This window comes from Nannospalax galili, unplaced genomic scaffold, assembly GCF_000622305.1.
Source record: "Nannospalax galili isolate Female #2095 unplaced genomic scaffold, S.galili_v1.0 scaffold185, whole genome shotgun sequence".
NCBI classification, from domain to species: domain Eukaryota; kingdom Metazoa; phylum Chordata; class Mammalia; order Rodentia; family Spalacidae; genus Nannospalax; species Nannospalax galili.
The window spans coordinates 311,173-329,879 of record NW_008355474.1 but is presented as its reverse complement, the minus strand read 5'-3'; the positions used below and the strand labels follow the sequence as shown (position 1 = coordinate 329,879).

The window sequence follows — 18,707 nt, the reverse complement described above, 5'->3', positions numbered from 1 at the left end:
AAAAAAAAAAAAAAAAAAAAAAGGGAGATGTTTGCAAAAAAAAAAAAAAAAAAAAAAAAAAAAAAAAAAAAAAAAAAAAAAAAAAAAACGAGGTAACTTAAAGATAGGTAATTGAGATGCTCTAGTCTGAAAGTCAGCAGGAAAAAAAGAATGAAAAAAAACAGAGAAAGCCTGAGATCTGTGAACTCCATCAATGATGCTAATGTCTTAGTGGGATTTCCTAAAAGGAGAGATAAAGGGCAGAAAAAATACTTGGCAACAATAATCAAAAGATATACTGCAATGAAACAAAGCCCCGGGACATAAGGCTTCTCTGGTGAATGTTAGTATATGTTTAAGGGACTTGCCAATCCTTTACAAACTCTTCTAAAATATAGAAGGAACACTTCAAACTCATTCTATAAGGCTAGTATTACCCTGTATCAACTCCAGTCACAAAGATACAAAAAAACTACATTTCAGAAGCTTGTAACTGTCCATAACTCCAGTTCAAGGGGATCTGATACTCTTCTGGCCTCTGTGGGCACTATATGCACACAGTGCACATGCAGGCAAACAATTATACACAAAAAATAAAAATGAACAAATTAAAATGTTCTTAAAAAAAGAAGAAAACTACATTTGAGATAGTGTCCCATATAGCCCAAGTAGGCATGAGCTCACTGTGTAGCTGAGGACAACCATGAATTCCTGATTCTCCTGCTTCCACTAGGAGTTGGGATTTCAGGCAAGTGTCACCATGCCCAGCTACAGACTAAATTTAAATTAAGATCTTTTGCTTGCTAAATTTAGAACTCAATGATAATTATTTTTAAAACTATTCCCTAGATGGCTTGTAGGAACCTGGAAGCTAAACTGATGCCCAAAAAAGACAATTCCACCTAAAGTGTAGTTTACTTGGCTTGGCACAGCAATGCTAAACAAATTTTCCTCTAACTCTTCTCTTCTCCTACTCTTGATGAACTCTGAAATGTTATTCCACAGCAAAATGAAATGCTTCAAATCCACTTACACACTACAAGTAAGATAAACAGAATTCAGTGAAGCCAGTCACAAAGATCAAGACATTATATGATTCTATTTATATGGAGTGTAGATCAGTAGCTGCTTAGGGCTGGGGAAGACTGAGGAGATAAGGAGAACTGATCACTAACAGGTACAAGGGCTTCTTCGGGGGATGATGAAAATACTCTAAAAGTGATGGTGGTGAGAGTCACACAATTCTATGAATATTTTGAAAACCACTTGCACACCTTTTAAAATGCTGATGTATATGGTACATGAATTATACTCCAATAAACTACTACAGAATAAACTTCATGGTTATTATCTATGAAAGCGTATATATTTATTTCCTATGACCCACTAATTGCTGTCCTAAATTTATACCTAACTGAATTTTTTAGAGGTGTTGCAGAACATATGCATTCCACTACTGAGCTATACCGCCCACAGCCCATATAATCTAATTGATATTCATCTATTTACCAAAGGACACATATCAGACTAGTCACAGAAGCACCATTTATAAATGGCCAAGAATTAGGAAACCAAAACTTTTCCAGTAATAGAATATATAATCATACAAAACAATGACAATGAACAAACCACTGCATGTGGTCACATACTTGAATGCCACTAGCATGTTGGGCAAAAGCAGCCTAACACTAAAGAGCACACAATGGATGGATCCATTAAATACTGGGCAAAAGTGGACTGTAGCGTCTGAAATTGGAATAGTGGTGACCATCAAATGGGAGGTGGGTAAAGAAGGGGAGCACAACTAAGAGTTCAGAGGTGCTGATAATGTGCTACAATCTTAACACCAATCATATAAGTAAGTTCACTTCTGAAAATTTATACCACTGCATACTTCATGAATTGCCATTTTGGGGGATCTTAGATTTCAATAAAGTTGAATGGTATAAGCAGAAGCAAAGAGATAGAGACAGCAGTTGGAGGTAGAGCCAATCAAAGCTAAGTATTTATGAAAATACCATAAGGAAACTCGCCACTTTGTAAGCTAACTAAAAAATTACATTGAAAATAAAAAGAATTTGGGCTGGAAAGATGGCTCAGCAGTTAAGAACACTGGATGCTCTTGCAGAGGACTGGGTTCTGTTCCTAGAATGTGGATGGCAGTTAACAACCATTCATAATTCCAGTTCCAGAAGATCTGATGCCCTCTTCTGGCCTCCACAAGCATTGCACTGCACAGGTGCACTTACATGCAGGCAAAGCTGCCTGCACTCAAACACATAAAACATAAATAAAAAGAACTGAACTAAAGAGATGCATTTATAAGAAAGAACAAAAACCCAAATGTGCAAAACACCATGAGCTCCTGGAGGGTGGAAAGTTTGCCTGTCATAACTGTCTCTCCAGTGCTGAATCTCTAAGTGCCCAGGAAGAAGGCAATGATGGAATAAGAACACATCACTATCCCCACCTTCATTCTAAGAGGATGAATTGCTCTGAATCAAGAGACCAATCCTGGTGCTGCTCACCTGGGCCTTTTCTCTCTTTGCTCTAATCAGTGTGTCTTGGTAATGCTGGGCCACCTCTGCAAGGACCCCCTCAAGTTTAGCAGCAGGAATCTGCAAGGCCTGCAGAGTCTTCTGGGCATCCCCTTCATCCAGGGCTTCATTAATTAAACCAATGGCCAAAATCCCTAAATATTCAGAGAAATTTATATTAAGAAATTTATAAACAGATCAGTCCTATAGTCTCATCTAATCAGGGGGCTGATATAGGAAGGTCACTTGAACCCGTAAGTTCAAGACCAGCAATTAAAAACATGCTAACGCATCATAAACTTACCCAAGAGTAGTTTGAACCAGGATTTAAACTACAACCTGTCACAGGATTTTAATGACACTAGCTTCATGGCTTTTAGGAACATTCAGGTGTATAGTCAAAATCACTTAATTTACCTAATTCATCACTTTTATAGAAGAAAATAGGAGGCTCGGGGACCTCCTCCTCTCTAAGGTTACACAGAAAATCAGAGGCAGATTGAAGATCTAAGGGCTTTCCATTCCAATTAAATCTCTTCCCACAAATCAGCTAAGTATTTCTCACAGGACATACAAATTAGTACAAATTAGAAACACCCATCAGGTACCTTCTATGGCAGCTATGCTACTTTTGTGAGGACTCTGTTGTGTAATACAATATTTGGCTGGTCTCTGTCCCAAGTTTCTAAAAACCTTGGAATATACTGAAGGATAAAATATTTGTTATTTAGGACAGTACCTCCTACCAAACCTGAAATGCTAACTGAGGCATTGTATGGTGGGCCTGGCTAGACAGTTTCGGGATGGGGCTAGCCATGCTGCATATCAGTCTGGCCTCTGATCACCAGATATATGGTCAATATTCAATCAGTCTAGCATACATAATGAAGTCAAGTAAAAATTCTGGATACTCAAAGCTCGGGTGAGTTTCCCTGAATGTTGATAAACTTCACTTTCACAGATGCCATCCTAAGGCTCTCTTCTTTTGCCTGGTCCTGACCTACACCCTTATAATCAAACTATAATCCTGAGTCTAGCTTGTTTCTGGTCCTATGAGTCATTCTAGCAACTTGAGAAGGTAGAGGGAACCCAAAAATGCACAGCCAGTTGTTCTGAAGTGAGGTGGCCTAGCCAATGTAGGAACTAAGAGGAGTTACGTGGAGGATCATGTCCTCAGTCTGCACTAGGTAATCTAGTTCCAAGTAGTTTATATTAGAGCTACTTGCTATATACTTAGCAATCATGTTCAATTCACCTCCTGAAAAAGTCATTTCTCATTAGAAACAAACCCAGGTATAATAACTGTCTGATGTTCTGAAAAGAACATCTAACCTCAGCTGCTTGAGTTATATAAGTATTTTTCAATCCTTTTCTGAGGGCACAGGATGATCACTCACGCTCATGTTCCTCTTGTACCACCAGGTTCACATGGTCCACACAAGCCTGGATGTCATTCCAGGTAATAAATTCACTATTCTCTGCATGTGCCTGAGTTTTCAGCTTCATCAACTCATCGAGATATCTGCCCCAGACCCCAATAAAAGACAAACAAACAAAAAGACCTTTAGGATTATTATGCAAAAACTTAGATCTCTAGGATTTTTAACTGCCCAATATCATCTATGGGTGAGTTTGGGAACTGTATGTTTATACAAGGAGATGAATTATTCTTAAAAGTCTGTTATATTCTAAGTTCTAAGAAAAGCTAACTCTAAAATCAAGCAATTCCTCTAAACAAAAACAATACAAAAGGGTCAAGGCTGGAGATACAGGTCAGTGGTAGAGCACTTGCCTAGTTATGCATGAAGCCCTGAGTTCCAGCCCCAGAACCGCTACCAAAAACCAAAATGGCATGATGTCTGTAACGTACTGACAGCACAAAATGAAGACATAAAGCCTGGGATGAAAACAGGAGTGTAGACACACAAAAGGCATAGGTAACAGCCACGTAATGGACTCAAGGCATGTGCTCTAGCACCCACCTCTGACAGTTTTCTTCTTCAATATTGGTAAGGCCTGTAACTGAGCTGCTCAGCTGTTTCCACACTGTATTCATGTCTCCTGATTCCAATGCCCTATTGATGAGGGCCACAGATGACAACATCTCCACAGCAACAGAGAGCTCAGGGTGAGTAAGGCTATGCTGTACGGAAGGAGAGAAGAAAAAAACAGTGAGGAAAGACATTCTCCAGTACCAAGGGAATGAGAAGTTCCACAGGAAAATCAAGTCTCTGGAAAAAAAGTAAGCACACCAACACTTGGATATTAAATTTACATGCTCACAAACAGGACAGGCTAAGCTAACTTACTTCAGGACTCTGCTGCTGCAGAGTAGCCAGCTCCTTCTGATAAAGATCAGCAGCAAAGGGATACACCTGAGGCAGCTGGGCTTCAGGATTCATTAGCTCCAAAACGGTCTTCTCAGCGACACCCTTCTGGATGGCAGCATTAATTGCTGCCACTGCTGCCAATCCTGTGTCGAAAATAGGCCAGAAATGCTTAGAGCTCTGGCAGAAACTGTGTAGACTTTTTCTTTCTTTCGTCTTTTCTTAATATGTGTATATGGTAAGTGCATGCATATATGCATGTTTATGTGTGTGTGTGTGTGTGTGGATGAAGGGAGGTGCACATGTGGGGGCCTGAAATCCATGTTAGGTGTCTTTCTTGATCACTCACCACCGTATAGTGGCAGGGTCTCTTGCTGAACCCAGGGCTCCCTAGTTTCAGGCTGGTCTGGCTAGGCAATCTTGCCTTCCCCGCACTGGGGCTACCACACCCCACTCAGTTTTCACATGAGTTCTGGGGATCTGAATTCTAGTCATCATGTTGAACAGCAAGCGCTTTACCTGCTGAGCCATCTCCCTAATGCTCTAGCCCTACTTTTAAAAAAACAGGTTTCACTATGTAGCCTAAACTGGGCTCAAACCTGCCTCAGGAGTGATGGCGGTATAGGCATGTGCTACTATTGTCTGGCCAGGAGGTACCAATTTTTATAGAAGAAAGTTCCATTCCATAGATACACTATCAGTCACAAAGTTTGAAGTGCAGCTCTCATCTCTGAAAAGTCACCTCCTTGAAGATGGCGGTGGTAGCCCTGTAGTGGGAGTTAGGCACTGTGGCAGCTGCAGGGGCATGGACTCTCAGCAGGAGCACATCAGGGTCTAACTGGGCAAGAATGGAGCCAGGCCCCAAGCTGGGCCCACACTGATCACAACAAAGGCCAGAACATGGCTTTACTGCTGAGCAACTGACTGCAGAGGCCATGGCAGTGAACAGAGATCCTGGCTGGTTTTTTAGGTCTGCCTAAGCCTGTGGCTGAGCTGAATGTTTAGTCAAGTACCCACATTTCTAAATTACCCACTACAGAGGCCCTGTGTACCCAATTCCAAGCATATGGGCTGGGCTGCATGAAGCCCAAGAGCAGGGCTCCATCCCTAACAGGTGATGTGCAGAGCCCATAGGCAGCAATGGGAACCTGTGTAGACCAGCAAGAAACCCATCATGCTAGGCACCTTGTGCCAAGCTGGCTACCACCCACAATGTATTCTCAGGCAAGTGGCTGATTCACCTGGTATCTAACTTCAAGCTGGACTATGCCAAGCTGGCAATGCTCAGGCTATGACTGAAGGGCAGCTTCAGGAGGCAAGGTGATCCCAAGGGCCAAGGAGGGTGAATACCAAGTCATATGTTTATACAATGACTTCATATACTGCCCATCACCCATAGCCTACACCTCTGTCCTCCCTTCCTTAATACCTTGAATTGTGCCAACTTGGGTCTAGGAAAAAAGAGCCATCTTCCTCCTCATCTGCATTTTCCACCCACACTATTCATCATGTACTTTATCATTGCTCTAGTTACAACAGTTCGTCCTTCCCCTGGGAGCCTGGCAAATCAAATATCAGCTTCCAAGTAAGGCTGCCCTTCAAAGCATCCCACAAGCTTCCCAAATGCATCTTATACTACAACAAACAAGTACAAAAGCATGACTCTAGCCACTGCTCCTTAAACCAGTCTTTCGCCATCTGTACTCTGCCCCCACTCCTGTCTCCTTACCGTTCCACATCAGGAATGGCCTCTCTCCTCTTCCACAGTCCCAATCTTACTATCCTTTTAAGTGCTGCCTCCTCCAGATACTTCCCTAACCACCCATGGAGGGTTCATTAACCAACGTGAATCTGCTTAGTGTTCAGTTCTGCTGGAAGGCCCCTATTGCCACCAAAAGTACTTGCTTTTTATCATGGCTAGCAGGCTCAGGTGCCAGGAGACATGTCAACTTCAGACCCTTTAATGACATAAAGCCACAACTTTCCTCCCCCTGAAAATTCCAGTGGCCTGGGGCTGAGAGGACTCTTACTTCTCTGGTACTGCTGGGCAGCAATGTTGGCAGCATCCACTCCAGCCTGTACCTCCTCCTTCTGTAGGGGGTCAGTCTGGCCACTCTGAGAAAAGCAAAACACATTTATGAGATGATTACTTGTGCTCAGGCCTTTAGACCTGATAATCTCTTAGCAGCAGTTACAAGGGACAAAGACAAAGAACCACAGTCAAAAGTGACAGTTCCAGGCTTCATGCAGCCAAAAATGGCTGCCTAGTAGAGCCAAAAGCTCTTGCAGTCTAGAGCAGAGTGGCTTTACAGATACCTCCCACCTCCACCACCCCCCCCGGCACCATCTTCCCATGCTGCATGGAGGAACCTACCAATAATAGACGAGGAAGACAGCATGAAAAGAAAATCTGAGCCAGACCTGAAGCTACAGAGTTAAAAGGAATGTTCATATGTCTTCAGAGATAGCTGGGTCAAACTTTGCATACATTTGAGACGTGTGTGTGTGTGTGTGTGTGTGTGTGTGTGTGTGTGTGTGCGTGTAACACACTGAAATGTTCTATGAACAAATGTTTATGAAATCCCAAAGGCATGAATGTACCATACCTTACTCTGACCAGCATATGCTGGGAATCTGTAAAATGTATACTTATCCCCTTATTTAGACAAAGAAAAAATGAAGGCTTTTATATTTGTTCTTAAGGGGGGAAAAAAACCTACAAGTATAACCCCACACAATCCATATTTGCTATACAACATTATTTTCCCAGTGTTAGCCAGAGGAAACTAGTGAGGATTTTTTTAGAGTAGAAATTCCTGAAGGAAGAATGGAAAAACTTCAGATTTTCCTCCAAAGATTTTCTAAGAGGGAAGGAACATACTGAAGGTTACATGGGTAGAGGAAACACTGTTAATTTTAAAACAGGATTCCCAATCCTACAGGTAAAATTGAGCTTTAGAGATTGTATTCTCTAGAAATTTAAAAACATGCTAACTTACATGAAGGAAAATAATTTTATTAGGGGAAAAAAATGGTCACGTAAACATCTGATAAAACATGGAATCCAATGGACATACATAAATTCTCACAAGCTCCACCCTGGGTATTTTCACCTGTATCTTTTGCTGCTTGTCACTTTGGAGCTGCTTCAAATACCAGTCGCTGTTCTGTTGCTGCAATCCTCGCAGTCCAAGAGCTGGTGACTGCAGAGCCTTGAACAGGGCCAGAGCAGAGGCCTGCTCCAAAGCTAGGCTGATGTTGGCTAATGCAGAAAATGCTGGGGGGAAAGGCAAAGGCTTTAAAACCAACCCAACATTAGCATAATAGCCTAGAATGTTTATCTTTCCCCCAAAACAATGTCAGTTCCAGATTGCAGAAATAACCTCAGTCTTTATGTTACAAAACCTCAGGTTAAGGTTTATGATTAAGAGAACCTTAAAGCCATCAAGTCAAGGGTCCCTAGAAAAAAGATGTCCTTCAGAAAGTATTGATTCTTTATCAGAATCTACAGATCCCAGGCCTACTTAGAAGCTTCCCAGGTGTAGCTGGCTTGGCATTAATATAAGAGCCACCAAGCTGGACCAATACAATGCCTAAAATCCTCAAAATGCCAAGTCTTCCCAATATGCTTATAAACTGCGAAGCAAAAAAGGGTCTTCCGGACGGGTATGGTGGCACACACCTTTAATCCCAGCACTTGGGAGGCAGAGGCAGGCAGATCTCTGTGAGTTCAAGGCCAGCCTGGTCTACATAGTGAGTTCCAGGACAGCTGGGGCTACAGGGAGACCTTGTCTCAAAAAGACCAAAAAAAAAAAAAAAAGGAGGGGGGGTCTTCCATAGCAATTTACAAGTTACATAGCAGATTTACAATTTTGCTTAAAACAATTGAGTTCACACTGAATTCACCCAACTCTCCTATACTTTGACAGTATGCCCCTAACAGCCTTAGTTCCTTCAACTATTTCTTCATCAAAAAATGATAATAAAGATACATTTCTCATAGGGTAATTGGAGGTAGGGATGTCCCATTGTGTTGCCCAGACTGGTCTTTAACTTGGGAGTTTAAGTGATCTTCCTGCCTAAGCCTCATGAGTACAGAGACTATAGGTGTGTGCTACCACATCTGGCTCATAGGGGGATTTGTTTTTCTATTGTGTTGGAAAGGTGATGCTTCATTCTCTATTTTTGCTATATTTATGAATAAATATTAACGTAGGTTAATGGGATCCCTGGAATTTTCATAAATGCATATACCATGCATCAATTATGTCCATTCATACATACTTTCACCTTCTCCCCTGTCCTGTCATCCCTCCCATTCTTATTCCACAATAGTCTTACCAGGGTGATTTAAAATTAAATGAACTCATGCACATGAAAGCCCTTCACATAGTGTAAAATAAAGTATTAGTATGTTAAAAGTCAGAATAAGGCAATTTTTGACTTAAGAAATTACAGATACTAGCCAGGCATGGTGTCACACGTGTTTAATCCCAGAACTTGGGAGGCAAAGACAGACGGATCTCTGTGAATTCAAGGCCAGCCTGCTCTACATAGTGAGATGTAGGCTAGCTGGGGCTACAGGGAGACCCTGTCTCAAAAAGACCAAAAAAAAAAAAAAAAAAAAAAAAAAAAAAAAAAGAATTGCAGATACTAGGAAGTCATAATTACTATACTATTTGCAGTTTCCATTTCTTTATGTATGTATGTATGTATGTATGTGTATATGTGTATATGAGCACTCATGCCAGGGCATGCATGTCAAGAGGACCACCTTTCTTAGTTCTCTTCTTCTACTCTGTGGGTGCCAGGGATCAAACTCAAGTTGTCAAATTTGGAGGCAAGTGCCTTATGGGCTGAACCATCTCATCAGCCTTGCTGGTACCATTCTTTAAAATGGGAAAATATAAGCCAGGTATGGTGGCGCACGCCTTTAGTCCCAGCACTCTGGAGGCAGAGGCAGGCGGATCTCTGAGTTCAAGACCAGTCCAGTCTACATAGTGAGTTGCAGGCCAGCCAGGGCTATAAATAAGAATCCTATCTCAAACAAAATGGAAAACCCTACATCAACAACAATCAAAAAAACACAAAACACTTTTTTAAAAGTTTCTAACAGAGTAAATGAATAAAACTGTCACTAAAAAGACTATTCTAGAAGCTGCTGCAGAGGCAGAAGCTAAGACTTGCATAAAGATAGTGAAAGCTGAAACAGAGGCATAGGAACACATGAAAAGATACTAGGCCATAGACTAAAACAACTCACTGATATCTAAAGTAAACACATTAAGCTGTGTCAGAAGTCCAAGAGTAGACCATCGCTCACATGGTTCTACACTATAGGTGTCTAACTCAGGGACATACTTACTATTGACTTTGTTTATATTGCCTTGAATCTCAGCTTGTGTGAGCAGCTCCTCATAAACATCCCTTTCTCTGTCAGAATTTTCTGTCTGAGAATGAATAGAAAGAAGAGGTTAGCTCAGTTCTCTAAGAAGCTCAGACAAGTAAGTATGTTTGTGCTATTCTCCAATCATAACAAAACCAAGACCCAGTCTGGGTATGATCTCAAATCCTCTATAAAGGACAAGACAGAAAGTTACATGACTGTATCTAAAAACACAAGACCCAGATCCACTTGTTATTGACAGCTGAGGTTCCTGCAGAGCCGGGAAGGGAAGGAATCACTGGAGGAACCTGGTGCTGCTTACTCTGAAGGCAGTGGGCTGAGCCTGCATCCGCGCATGAGAGCAGAATGGGCTTCTGCAGGTACCAGTCTTGGGGCCTCTCACTGGCAATGCAGGCAGTGACCTCACTGCCATGCAGGGGCATGGTGGCCTCACTGCTTATCTACAAACCAATTTAGCACCTACCTTGGGACTTAAAATTCTTGCTCTACAATAAGAGATACTAAGGAGATACACACAAAATGGGGATGTCATCATTTTGTCATGTGAACACCTCCCAAAGAACTGAGACATTTCAGTAACTGATTTCAAGAGTTGAATAAACTTGTGTGAAGTCCTTATTATTACCGTGTGTGTGTTAATGGGGGGAGGGTGGCAAGGTGAAGGTCACTACTGTGCCATGTTGCTTGAGTCTCTCCTCTCTTTTTTGCTGTTGTTATTTCCTTCTCTGAGGGAGAAAAAGGATACAAGGAAAGGATTTGGTTTTGTTTTAAGTTGCATGTGTGTATCTGTGTGCACAACCATGATGTGTGTGGGTGTATGTGAAGGTCAGAGGACAACTTTGTGGAGCTGGTTCTCTCCTTCTACCTTTATGTGGGTTCTGGGGATTGAACTTAGGTCATCAACCTTGAGTGTCTCACTCGCTGAGCCATCTTTGCCAGGACATTTTTGTTTTTTGAGACAGGGTCAGAATAGCCTAGAACATACTGTGTAGACCCAAACTTGCAGTAATCTTCCTGCCTCTGCTTCCCAAGTGCTGGGATTACAGGGATATGCTACCATGCTTGGCTGTGTAGTCTTAAATGAAATTCTCAGCTTCAATTTTTTCAAGTTAGAATCATTCAACTAACTTCCACATACTTGTAACAGTGGTAAATAAACATCTCACCCCAGAGAAGCTGGGAATAGAGAAGGGCCATATTTATATTTGGAGATCATCTTTCAAAAGAAAACTATTCAAACTGATTTTAAATGGACATACCCAAGTTTCATGCACAAAAGAATTCAGGAAGAAAACCAGAAAGGAAAACAAATCTAAAGCCAGAAGACTACATACTAAGTCATTCCATTCATGTGAAATTCCAGAAAAAGTAATATGCAGGCCGGGAGTGGTGGCACACACCTTTGATCCCAGCACTCAGGAGGCAGGGCAGGCAGATCTCTGTGAGTTCAAGGTCAGCCTGGTCTACATAGTGAGTTCCAGGACAGCTGGGGCTACAAGGAGAACCTGTCTCAAAAAGACCAAAGAAAGAAAGAAAAAAAAAAAAAAAAAAAAAAAAAAAAAAAAAAAAAAGAAAGGAAAGAAAAGAAAAGGTAATATGCAATGATAAAGAAAAGAGAATGGTGGCTGCCTGGAGTTGGAGTGACTGCAAATGGGCACCAGGAAACTCTTTGCAAGGATGGTTGAACAAGCACATACTCATTTGTCAAAATGCAACCATACACTTAAAATTAGTTAACTGTATTGGATATAGGTTACACTTCAATAAAATGATTTTTAAAACAGCCTTACTAAAGGACACAAGAATACAAACTAATTTAAAAGATGTCTCGTTTTTACCCTGTTTTTAGCATTTGCCATTTTGTCCTGCTTGGCTTGGTAAAGTACATCCTGGTAGGTGGAAGCCAGGGGCTCTTCAAGATTTACAAGCATGGCATTGGGATTTTTCAAAGCTGTAAAGGTGTCGGCTGGAACTCTATGATCAATAGCTTCATTAATAGCAATAACAGCAGCATGTACTATAAAAAAAAAATCAAAGCACAGAGCACTGAGTTTATAGAGTAATGGAGATACACTATACATACAAAATAATATTGCAACCAGCTGTTAGACAGAAAGGCTCCTTTCCACAGGGAGAAAAATAACAAACATAGCTAGAGGAACAGCCTGAGTCCTAACACACGTCATCTCTTCCTCATGATACATAAGCTGCAGCTCTGTCTATAATCCATGTGGAATTTGCAATTTCACACTGATATGTTCATAAGAAAATGTGGCAAAGAACACTTGCTATAGAAAATATTTATCCTTGTTAATATTTAATATTTACCCTTTTTCATAAGAAAAAGAACTCAAAAAAGCACTGAAATGTAGGACTTACTTTTTAAATGCTTTTAACCAAAATCAATAATATATTTCCAAACCACAATAGCATAGAAAATTGGAGCAGTGTTTAAGACTACAACTATCAATAGAAACTTGCTAGGAAAACTGTTCCTGTCCAAGATTCCCAGCAAATTGTTAAACCTATCTGAAACCACAAAAGCTCTCTCCTTACAGGCAGCTTCATCCACTGAGAGCTCATTGGCCAGGATGCCCCCGATCTTGCTGAAGGCAGGCATCTGGATCCCATACTTCTCTAGTTCGATCTTCATGTTGTTGATTTCTTCCTCTATAGAAAAGAATCGAGACTCAGTCAAGCATGTCAAGCACCTTTTTATAACTCAGAGAAAGATCAGATTCTTCAAATATAAAATGGGATGAAACGGCATCTACCTCCAAAGGTTGTTGTAAGGAGGTACTTAGCACAGTACCTGCTATATGACAAGCCATCAATAAACACTAACTTACTAGTATCAACAGTATTAATCATAACTATAAAGCAAGAAAGCTCTATAGGATATAGTTTTAAAAAACTGCTATTTATGGCATTTCCTACAGTAAACTCATGAGTGAATAAATGAATTTTAGAACTTTAAAGGAGCTCAATGACTAGGTCACAAACAGTTATCTTAGTCTTTATAAGCCAAATCATTAGCTGCTACTCAACAACTGCATTTCTAAGGCAGAAAGCCAAATGATAAAGAAAAGAACATGTAAGCTTTGACCTTTGCCCTTAGTTTGGTGAATGATTTTCCTAGAAGGGAATTATCATAGGTAAAAAGCTTTATTACCAATTTTCAAACTGCCAGTCCTACAAAATAATCACCAGTTGAAAGATCTGAATCTATTTCACTCCTAACCAATACTCACTGTCCTTTTCTCCCAAAGCTTCCATCTCTTCAAGCATCCAACTAGAGCAAACATAGTGCTATGGTTTCAGGAGTGGCTTATCCCCCATATGTTTGGCGGCCCAGTCCTCACTGTGGGGTTGTGAGAGATACTGATTCCTTTAAGTGATGGGTCTAGTGGGAGGTCCCTAGACCACTGGAGACAGCTTTCAGATGGGATTAAGGTTGTTCTGAAGGAACTTTTAGTTGTCACAGCTCTCGCAAGGAAGCCTAGTCCCACCCAACTTTCTGGCTCCTGTCTGGCAAAACAATCTCTCCACATATGTGCTCCCACCAGTCACCTGTTGCTAGTTCTCACAAGAGGCCAAGCCAACAGGGCTGCCTAATCCTGGATTTTCAGTCTCCAAAACTCTTTTCTTTATAAGGTATTCTGTTATACTAACAAAAAATGGGCTAATACATAGAGAAACATGTACTCAAAGAAGCTTAAACTTTAAGATCACTAAACTGTCATCTCTGAAACATGTCACTCTCCACTCTTGCCCTTACTCGGTCTTAACAGGTACATATTAGTTAAGACTTTATTTTATAGTTTATTTTCCCTCCACACATAAGGATTTAATGTTATTTGCTAATAATACCATTTTATATCTTACATGTTACTGTTATCAAACATTTATATATACATAAAAAAACTAAATTCGGGGCCGGAGAGATGGCGCAGTGGTTAAGAGAACTCGCTGCTCTTACAGAAGACCCAGGTTTCGTTCCCAATACCCATATGGTGGACAACTGTCTGTAATTCCAGTTTAGGGGATCCGATGCCCTCTTCCGGCCCCCATGGGCATTGCACAAATGAATGTACTTACATACATGCAGACAAAACACTTATACATTTAAAATAAAAATTAATATATATTTTTTGACACAGGGTCTCGCTATAGCTCCAGCTGGCCTTGAACTCACTATGTATACCAAGCTGGACTGGAACTCATACAATCCACCTGCCTCTGCCTCCTGAGTGCTGGGATTAGAGGTGTGCACCAACATGACTGGCCAAATAAAAATTTTTTTTAAAGAAAACTAAATTTATCAATCATCCCCACATCGCAAGTCAAAGAACAGTGTTTGAAATTGCCAGTTGAATGTTCTTTCTTCTACATTAAAAGAAGTAATTTAGTTATATTTCTTTCATCTTCCTTTGCAAGAGTATTTTTTTTAAAAGCGGTCTTCCTTTAAAATAGGTATTGTTGACTTTGCAGGTGATTACCACATAAATCAAACATTTCCTGCCAAGCCTCTGTTACTCCTTACCTGTGAAGTCAACCTTTCCATACAGGTCTTGAATCTGAGGAGCCAGGCCCAGTTTGAACAGGTACAAACTAGAAAAGAAAATGCAAAAGAGGAAGGCCAGCTGCAGTTGCTGCTGCTCTCAGATGAAAGGGGATAAGGAACAGAAACACTTGGGCCAGTGAAATAGCTCAGCAGGTAAAGGTGCTTGCTGCCAAGCCCGAGTTCCACCCCTGGGACACATGGTAGAGAGAGCCAACTCCCAAAAGTTGTCCTCTACCATCTGTGTACTGTGGCACCCCTGCTATACACACACAAAATAAGAGAGTAAAAAATGTCAAAAAAAAAAAAAAAAAAAAAAAAGAAAAAAAAAAAAAAAAAAAAAAAAAGAAAGACTGAAGAAAGAATTCCATCCCTGGGACCCACATTATAAAGGAGAGCACTAACTCCAGCCAAGTTGTCCTTTGACTTCAACATATGTACCATGGCACACCTGAAGAGCCTCTTCCACAAACAAATAGACAGATATGTTTCAATATAGAATCTCTCAAATACTAGAAAGGTTGTACAATATGGAATTATAACTATAAGAAACATTAAATATTAGTTATTTCTTTCAAACCCTGTAAAACTTGGAACTTGTTTTATGACAAGGAATTCTAATCTTCTAATTCTGCCAGATCCTGTAAGATTTTTGTTTAAGGAAAGCCCCTGATGCATTCCTGAGCCTGATGGCCTGGTGCAGTAGAGCTTTTCTCCCTTCAGCATTGATTCTTTTAAACTAGCCACCAGGAAAGACTATGAGGATGGACCCCAGCCAATGGGGAAAAGACACAGTCTTCTTGTGTTAGGGATAAAAGCCCACCAAGCTTCCAGGTCCGGTGTGCTTGCTGGATCTGACTGACCATGCAAGGCACTCTTTTCAAAAGTAAAATCTGCCTTGCCAAGTTACTTTAGCTTTGTCAGCATGTTCTTTTGTATGGTATTGATGGGGTCCTTGCCTCAGATTTTATTTCTAACATAAAGCAGCCTCACAATGCCCCGGGGTACCATCCTTGATCAAATACATTACTTTTCTGGAAAGAAACATAAAAATAATCATACTCTATAGATAAATATTCTAAACAATTTCAATTAATTCTTATCAGATTTTGCCAACAAATGAGTTCATACTAAACCTAAACTCAATTTTCACAAATATTAAGGGTTTCTATTTTTCTTAATAGAGGGTAAGGGATTATGGGCCTATTAACACCAAAATCAGTGATTTCTCTTTTGATCTGCTTTGATTTGGGGATGGGGGGCAGGGTCTCACAGTATGCAGCCCTAGCTGGCAGGGAACTCATTATGTAGTTGAGGATTGCCTTGAACTCCTAATCTTTCTAACTCCAAACTAAAATCAGTTCTTGGAAATGTAAACCATTAGGGGAAAAGAAAGGAGAGCATACATAAAAATGAAATGCTCTCACAGGATTTAGTAGAGTGCAAGTACAATCACTACCTCTGGAATAAGGCCAGTCACAACGTTCTAAAAGGGAGGTGGTAAGGGCCAGCTCAGAAAGAGAGCACTGCTTAGTACAGGCAAGGAGGTACACATGACCCTCAGCACTGCCTAACAGTTGCGGGGAGGTTGCTCCCTGCTGCTGTTGATGCAAAGGAAGATGATGCCTCACCCAACACAGTGTGCCTTGAAAGCAGTTGTGTTTTACAGAAAAAGAGGCTCTAAGTAGTTAACACCCACTTCCTATGCACTGTCAGGTATTGCCAACTTACCTTTCAGGAAAACACAAACTACCAATCCCAGTCAGAACACATTGCTCTGTATATACCTTCTAAGCACATATTGCATATACAAGAGAAATAGAAAATAGTAGGCTTCCTCCCTTTGTCCTTCTGATTCCTTCATTAGAAAGGTACAGTTAATTCTTTATCTGTATTTCAAAACACTGAGAGCCTGGGACCCAGGTTACATTAGAGGCTACAGAGGGAGCAGAGAGGAATTCTGCCAGTTTAGCCTCTGTGCAGGCAAAGTTCAGACATTGTAGTTACAGCCTTCACAGGGTTATCAACACAGACAGACCTCATGCAACACAAAGCCAATCACAAAGCTCAGAATTAATCAGGTTTTGGCTCAGACACATGCATTTGAAGTTGTTTCGTTCTCAACACAAGAAGGCCACTAATCTGCTATTTACACTTCTGCATGTTTCACGGTTCCCGTGATATATATCTAGCACACATCAAAAACCTGGAGCCAATGCTGAGAGAGCAACTCAGTGGTAGAATGACTGCTTAGCATGTGCGAGGTCCTGGGTACAAGTTGGGATTAACGGGCTTCTTAGAGATCTACATTATATGTACATTCACTCATAAAATTAACATGCATTAAGCACACCTACCATACACTTTATAAAAAGGGCAATCAAACCAATGTCATCTTCATGCCCCACTGCCACCTTCTCCTTTAGTCCTACAGCCATGAAGTACATTTGTTGAAATACTACTCTCTACTACTATAGTGTATGATAAGCATCTATTTCCTTCCTATCTCACCCTATCTCACCCTACCTGCCCTCCAGACATAGCACTTTCCTTTCTAGTTTAGTACCTTGCTGACTGTAAGAAGTAGGAACTTGAAATTAAGTAATTTTCCAAATTTTTTGTGAATTAAATTTGACTCCACTTCCTATCATATTTGAGTTGGCATAAAAATTATTTAGGGGGGCTGAAGAGATGGCTCAGTGGTTAAGAACACTGGTTGCTTCTGAAGAAGACCCATATTCAAATCCCAGCACCCACATGGCCACTAATGGCTGTCCGTGGCTCTAGTCCCAGGGGATCTGACAGCCTCTTCTGACTTCCACGGGCATTACACGATACAGGTACACTTACCTACATCAGGCAATATACACATACACATAAGGTGAAAATCATAAATTTTTAAAAAAATTATTTAATGGATGGAGCTGGAGAAATGGCTCAGTGGTTAAGAGCACTGGCTGCTCGTGCAGAGGATCCTGGTTCAGTTCCCAGCACCCACATGGCAGCTAACAACCATCCATAACTCCAGTTCCAGGGGCTCCAATGGCCTCTTCTGAAGTCTGCTGGCATTACATGACACAGGTGCACTTACTTACATGCAGGCAATACACTCATACACATAAAATAAAAACAGTAAATATTTTAAAATAAATAAAAATTATTTAATGAATGAACAAATGGCCTAACAATGGCAAGGGCCCAGATTACTAAATAAAAGAAGGCTGCACCCTGAGTAAGATGCAGGGTTCACAAAGACACGAGATCAATAATGAAAGATTATACCATGTTTTTTGGGGGGGAGGGTCTTTTTGAGACAGGGTCTCCCTGTAGCCCCAGCTGTCCAGGAACTCACTATGTAGACCAGGCTGGCCTTGAACTCACAGAGATCCACCTGCCTTTGCTTCCCAAGTGCTGGGATTAAAGGTGTGCACCACCACGCCTGAACTATACCATGTTTTTAACCACAAAATGTGTTATTATGGGAATAAATAAATCCCTTCTCTCTACTCCCTAGAAAAAGACAGCTGTTTCTCACCATTTTCCAAGGATAATAGCCTTTTATTCCATTTCAAAATCCTGAAGATAATGTATAATCTTTTTCATTCTTACAAAATGGACAAAAAAGATATACATTCAATTGAGATATGATCCTGAAATTACTTATTTTACCAAGAAGTTCTGGTTACCTGAGTGCATGGATACAGTAGATACATCTTGGCATGTTCTTTCGATCATAAATATCTGTGGTTTCTGGGTAAAAAATCTAGGGAGAAATAAAAAAGATGCAGAGTAAGTTACCTACCTGCTGGTTTCATTCCATCATTCCTCAAATGTCAATGATTCTACTAGAGCTAGGGGCATAGCTATGTGCTAGCCTAGCATGCAAAGGCCCTAGT

At 40.7% G+C, this 18,707-nt stretch overlaps 1 protein-coding gene across 1 annotated transcript in view; it reads right to left on the bottom strand.

Annotated features, from left to right (window-relative positions):
- Iqgap1 (IQ motif containing GTPase activating protein 1) overlaps positions 1–18,707 on the bottom strand; it is a 120,060-nt gene that overhangs the window by 45,520 nt on the left and 55,833 nt on the right. Inside the window, exons 5-15 of the mRNA XM_008852770.3 lie at positions 18,498–18,574; positions 14,794–14,861; positions 12,807–12,920; positions 12,089–12,267; positions 10,209–10,293; positions 7,957–8,120; positions 6,874–6,958; positions 4,826–4,989; positions 4,499–4,659; positions 3,914–4,038; positions 2,508–2,671 (exon numbers count right to left, since the gene is read on the bottom strand). Of these exons, the coding sequence (XP_008850992.1) occupies positions 2,508–2,671; positions 3,914–4,038; positions 4,499–4,659; positions 4,826–4,989; positions 6,874–6,958; positions 7,957–8,120; positions 10,209–10,293; positions 12,089–12,267; positions 12,807–12,920; positions 14,794–14,861; positions 18,498–18,574 (1,386 nt within the window). The remainder of the gene's footprint in view (positions 1–2,507; positions 2,672–3,913; positions 4,039–4,498; positions 4,660–4,825; positions 4,990–6,873; positions 6,959–7,956; positions 8,121–10,208; positions 10,294–12,088; positions 12,268–12,806; positions 12,921–14,793; positions 14,862–18,497; positions 18,575–18,707) is intronic.